The following is a 6000-nucleotide window of genomic DNA, read 5'->3' as shown; positions in this document are numbered from 1 at the left end:
AAACAAAAATCCACTGCATATTTCACACATAGCCTTGAGTCACATTCCACATTAAGGACCTCCTGAATAAGTTTTTAAAGTTCTTTAGCCCACTTTCCCTCTTCCTTAGGAATTGGTATGTCCCGGGGACAAATGTCTTCAGATCTTCAGTATTAGGGATGTAGCTAATGCCGAAGTTAAATTGTGTATCTCTGGGGGGAAACTTTGCAAGACCAAGAGTCTGGGGGCAGCATAAGCAAAGTTCCTTGGTAGTGATAACAAACAAAAAAACCAAGAGCCATGGAACTATTTCCTTTTTAATAGGGAAGGTAAGTGAAAAATCAAAGCTTTCTGTAAACGTGAAATCTAATCTTCTAGCTAGAAGAATACTAGCAATTTCAACAAGAAACATGTGACTGTGTACATGGGATCCCTTGTTATTAAAGAGGTTGCTGTTTTCACTTGTGCTAGGGAGAGAAAGAAATTAGCAACTAGCAAGTTACCTTTTAAAAATATTGTTGCTTTCCCCCGATGATTTAAAAAAACAACTGAACATACCCTAAGATTCAAGAAAATATTGATGATCTTTTGAAATTGCTTAACCTTAGGACTGCAAGAGAGATAATCAAAGATGATGAGCCAGAGCCTCAGGTAAATTAGTGTAATTTAACTCCACTAATTTAAATGGTGCTAGGCCAATTTACACTAGCTGAGATCTGGCTAAATGGCTCTGAAAATTTAAAATTTGCTACTTGGAGGCCCATCTAAGAGGAATACAAAAATCTGTCACTTAAATAAGGTGGAAGACTCCTCTTAAACTGATACCCACGACTCCACCTGGAAATTCCTAATTCAAGCTAACTCTCTTCTCTTTAGTTTCCACACTGTAGAGGAACAAAAGAAGGAGGAGTTTGGATAGTGTTAGCCTGATTTCCAATTTGCTAGCTAGAGTCTGGTGGCAAAGGAAAAAGTTCCTCAGTTGTGTGAGCACAAGAAAAGCTCTGACGTAGGTTAAGCCCCCCCCTTTCTAATTTTAGCCTTTATTCTTTAATGACTTAATGTGTGTAAAGCCTCTGAAAACCTTAGGGACAGATCTTATTTAATTAAATGCCCCCATACTATTGTTTCTACTCCCAGCCTCAGCGCAGCACACAGGATAGCCAGTGGTGCTCACTGAGTAGTTAGGTTTCAGAGTAGCAGCCGTGTTAGTCTGTATCCGCAAAAGGAAAAGGAGGACTTGTGGCACCTTAGAGACTAACCAATTTATTTGAGCATAAGCTTTGGTGAGCCATGAAGTGGGCTGTAGCTCACCAAAGCTTATGCTCATATAAATTGGTTAGTCTCTAAGGTGCCACAAGTCCTCCTTTTCTTTTTACTGAGTAGTTAATCGATAATTTCTTTTTATGCTCATTATTCAATGCGGGGCCTTATTTACTGCCCATCGTCCAGACTCTGGCCTGAGCACAGAATTGCCAGCTTCTTCGTGGGTCTTGTGAACATCCCAAGCCATGGTGATGAGCGAGAGACGGAGATCGAGCAAGATGGGAAGAGCGGGGGGCTGGAGCCTGAACGGGACCCCGCGGATGGCCGCTGGGTAGTGCTCCCTGCTTAGTTTCGCCTCAGAGGCAGCCACCGTGGCGGGATAGCTGAGGGGCCTCGGCGGCAGCAGAACTAGTCCTGCCGGCCAGGAGGAGGAGCTGACTCTGGGCTGCGGGCAGCCCCACGTGGCCGGCTGGGCTGGATCCCTGCTCCGGCTCCTCCTGGCTTCCTCTTCCGTCCGGTCCGGAGCCTGCTGCGGGGGACGGGGCCAGGCGGGAGCCTATCCACTGTCGGCGAGCCCGCCCCCTCGCTCGCGGCTCCGCTGGGCCGGGCAGGCATGAGCCAGGCGGCCGGCTGCCCGCAGTAGCTCGGAGCGGGGGCAGGGGGCGGCAGGGGATGCGGGCGCAGAGCCGAGGCCGCTGAGCTCCGAGCGGGGTTTGCGGCGGAGGCTCCCCGCAGGATGAAGCCCGACGGGAAGGTGGTGCTGCTGGGGGACATGAACGTGGGCAAGACTTCCCTGCTGCACCGCTACATGGAGAGGCGCTTCGAGGACACGACCAGCACGGTCGGGGGCGCCTTCTACCTCAAACAGTGGGGGCCCTACAACATCTCCATCTGGGACACTGCAGGTAACCCCCCCCCCCCCGGTCTCTCCCCCTTTCTGCGGGCCACGCGCCTGGGGCAGACGCTGCCGGGGCGTCCTGAGCCGAGCTGCGCCGCGCGGGGCATTCCCGGAGCCCCGGCACCCTGGTCACTCCGCGCTGTTGCAATGTTGTGGTGTCAACCAGACGGAAAAGTGAGGTGTCCCCCCCCCCCCCCCCCATGGACGAGCGGCTGGAGAGGATGTGTAGCCCGGAGCTAGCTCGGCTTGGCTCCCGAGGCTGGGTTCAGGGACAGAAATCCAGGGTATGGTGGAGGTTGGGTGTGGGTGGGCTGTGTTTCTGCAGAGCGCCCTTTGGTGCGATGGGAGGGCAGCTGCGTGAAAGCCTGTGGGCAGCGTTTGCCGGCCAACCGACTGCTCCCCCACGGCTGAGCTTGGCCCGGGTTTTCAAGCGGCCGCCACATGATGTACAGTCTCATGTCTCAGATGGGGGAACTTTCTCATGGCTTTAAAAAAAAAAAGCGGGGGGGGGTCGTTGTCTTCGTGGTACGAGTGGCTGTTGTACGTGTTATGTTGTTGTAACTTTAAAAAACACTTCATAGGGGGGAGGGAGGGAGGGGAATGCCTGTAACATAGTCTAGTACAGCGCTTCTCAAACTGTGTGAGTGGGGGCCCCGAGGTGGGGCGCAACCCCATTTTAATGAGGTCACCGGGGCTGGTGTTAGATTTGCGGGGCCTAAGCCTGAACCCCACCAGCTGGGGCTGAAGTCCAAGGGCTTCAGCTCTGGGCAGCGGGGCTCCAGTTACAGGCCCCCCAGGGTAGCGGGGCTTGGGTTTGGCTTTGCCCGGCCTCCCCCACCTGGGGCAGCAGGGCTCTGGCAGGCTCAGATTTCGGTCCCCACCCAGGTCATGCAGTAATTTTTGTTGTCAGAAGAGGGTCAGGCGGCACTGGAGTTTGAGTTAATTCTTCTCCGCTAAGTTCCAGGACTCCAAATGGGGGCACGACAGTGGGGAGAGACACTGATGTGTTCATTCTGTTGCCGTGTTCGGTAGGGTAGCTTCCCCCCAGTTTTGTAATAGGAATGTTTTTTCCCTATATGTCTGATGCCTAGCCCATTTGCACACTCATGTCATATAAAAACTTAAAATAAGTAGTATGTCTAAAATGAGATGTATTTATGATTGACTTATATGCATTTGTAAGGTGCTTGTCACTGATATTTGGGGCACTCTTTACAAAATTTAGATGAAAATTAGAGGGGGTGGCAAATATGCCCCCATCTCCTCACTTTTGTCTAGCTGTAGTAGTGGTCAGAACACTTTTCCTGAAAGGCCAGTACCAGACATTTATCCATCCACAGTAGGAATTACAAAGACATTAAAATACTCCTAGCTAGTTAGAAGCTGGAGCAAATTTTTATGTTCTGTAGCATGCTTTCCAGGATCAGATATATGCACCCTATAGATAGTAGTGGAGAGATCTGGTTTGAAAAATGACTCTCAAGTTCAGTGAACACTCTTGTATGTTTAATATTGAATCATTCTTTAGAACAACTTGTGCAGGATTCAAGAACTTCTGACAATATCATCACTGAAGCAAGACCAAGGTTTTATATTTAACTGAATAGTGTCCAAGGAGAGAAAAAAAACAACGAAAACCTCTAGCACGGTTCATGCTTGCAAAACTTTGCCAGAAATGGAGAACTACATAGCATGTAATGCCCTAGTTTCCATTTGGTGACGCTTAGGCATTAACAGGAAAGTCTAGTGACTTTCCGCATGTTTCATCAATACCAGTGCAATAAATATACTGTCCAGCTGACATAGACTTAATTATTTCATCAAGTCCTATAAAGTGGCTTTTGCTGAACTGTGTGTGGAGAAGAAACTACTGAAATTTCTTAAGGAAAAATATTTATTTGGATAAGTGATCAAACATTGTCTGATTTATTTGTTTGTTCTACATTTGTGTTTCTAATTTTATGTAGCAAAATGCAGTTAAACAAAGATGATTCCATACCAATAGCTTCATGTATTTCAAACTCCTTATCTCTCCTTTTTGGAGTTTACTCTTCTCCTGCTCCTTTCCTTTCTTCCCTCTTCCCCCCCCCCCCCCCCAAAAAAAAAACAAACCCAAAACATCTTATGAAACTTAAGAGCCAGTTACTGAACTGCTTTTCTTAATGTGGTAGTGAGGAGTATGTGGTGTTGGGGGTAGCTGATTGTCTCTGCGGTGACAGACCCATGTAAATGTAGGTAATTGATAGATGGAATTTGTTTCAACAGAAGAAATACTATTTATATTATAGCTTCAGTAAGACGGTCTCCACTTATTTTTCTCAGTTTTCTTCTGCATCCCTGTCCTTGAGAGGAATTTTTTTTTTAAAATAAAGATCCCATCTAGCTCTACACTTCTGACTCCCTCCCACCCTTGTCTTTTCTAGATTTACATAATCTCCACACCTAGTTTTAGTCCCACATTGTATCCACTAGTTTTGTTAATTGAGGAATGGGAAGAACATTTTTTTTTGGGGGGGAGCTTGGTTAAAGCCCCAATACCACCCTTTTAAATATGTATACAGTAGGAAAGGCAACTCTTGAGCGACTCAAGACAATTCCTTCTTTTTCTGCTCATGGACTGTTTTTCACCTTTGCAACACTTGCAGTACGTGCTGGCCTACAAACGGAATTGGGCTAGTCCACTAGTAGGTTCCATCTCAGTTGCTGCATAAGCAAGCTCCTGGACTGAAGTCTCCAGCTGATATGATTCTAGGAAAATGTTGAAACACATTTATAGTGACAGGTTTCAGAGGAGCAGCCGTGTTAGTCTGTATCCGCAAAAAGAACAGGAGGACTTGTGGCACCTTAGAGACTAACCAATTTATTTGAGCATAAGCTTTCGTGGGCTACTGTGGTGGCTGAAGTCGCTCTAACGTAGATATATCTATATGTTCCATCCGATGAAGTGGGCTGTAGCCCACAAAAGCTTATGCTCTAATACATTTGTTAGTCTCTAAGGTGCCACAAGTCCTCCCCTATTTATAGTGAGTTAGCTTCCTGTATAGCATCACTGATTTTTACCTCTACCAGGTGAATGTTGAATGAGCTTTAAATCTGTGTCGTGAAGATGCATTTAAAACTCCCTTTGGCAGTCTATTCCATTACTTACCTGATCTAAGAAGTTGCTTGTTGCACGCTGAACTCATATATCTTATTTTAGGAGTCAGAAATCAACTAGCAGTAAATATATTTGCAAATATGCACATATCTGGAAAAAGACAAAGCAGAAATAGATGTTGGATGACATTCCTAGGAAGGCCTCAGAAATTAGTACTAAGGCTTGGTCTACGCTACCCAGCTAGATTAACATAAAGCAGCTTACGTCGACCTAATTATGTCAGCGTACACACTGCAGCATACACACTACACTTGCTCCCACTGATGTAAGTGCCCTATTCCACCCCCTTGAGAGGCGTAGGGCTTATGTCGGTGTAGTTAGGGCGACACAGTGTCCGTGTAGACACTGTGTTACTTACATCGACTGGCGGCTGTCATTCTTGTCAATTTCACGGCTTCATGCTGGAGCTGTGAAATTGATAAGAAACCCCTGGCTAGCGGTTGGCTCCAGCTAGAGCTTGGTTGCCCGTCTTCCCAGCTCTCTGATTCCAGTCAGGCTGCTGCCTGTGCTTACCCCGGGAGCCGTGCTGCCCCGGGCTCTTCACTCCCAGATGGGCTGATGCTTGGGCTCCCCGAGAAGCCCAGGCGGTTGCCCCTCCTCTCCTTGCAGGGAGATGTTTGAAGCTGAGAGCCCTGGCTCTCAGCCCGCTACACTGCCCCTCTTCAGTCAGTGGAAGTGCTCCTTGTGTGGACGCACACCACTG

The 6000-nt window shown here is 47.6% G+C and overlaps 1 protein-coding gene across 1 annotated transcript in view; it reads left to right on the top strand.

Moving 5' to 3' along the window:
* The first annotated feature begins 1825 nt into the window (after window positions 1–1825).
* Window positions 1826–6000, top strand: part of RAB20 (RAB20, member RAS oncogene family) — a 49697-nt gene continuing 45522 nt past the window's right edge. Inside the window, exon 1 of the mRNA XM_074963631.1 lies at window positions 1826–2147. Within this exon, the coding sequence (XP_074819732.1) occupies window positions 1979–2147 (169 nt within the window). The 5' untranslated portion in view covers window positions 1826–1978. The remainder of the gene's footprint in view (window positions 2148–6000) is intronic.

The sequence above is a fragment of the Natator depressus genome, chromosome 1 (genome assembly GCF_965152275.1).
Source record: "Natator depressus isolate rNatDep1 chromosome 1, rNatDep2.hap1, whole genome shotgun sequence".
Classification (NCBI taxonomy): domain Eukaryota; kingdom Metazoa; phylum Chordata; order Testudines; family Cheloniidae; genus Natator; species Natator depressus.
This window is presented reverse-complemented; position numbering and strand designations above follow the sequence as displayed.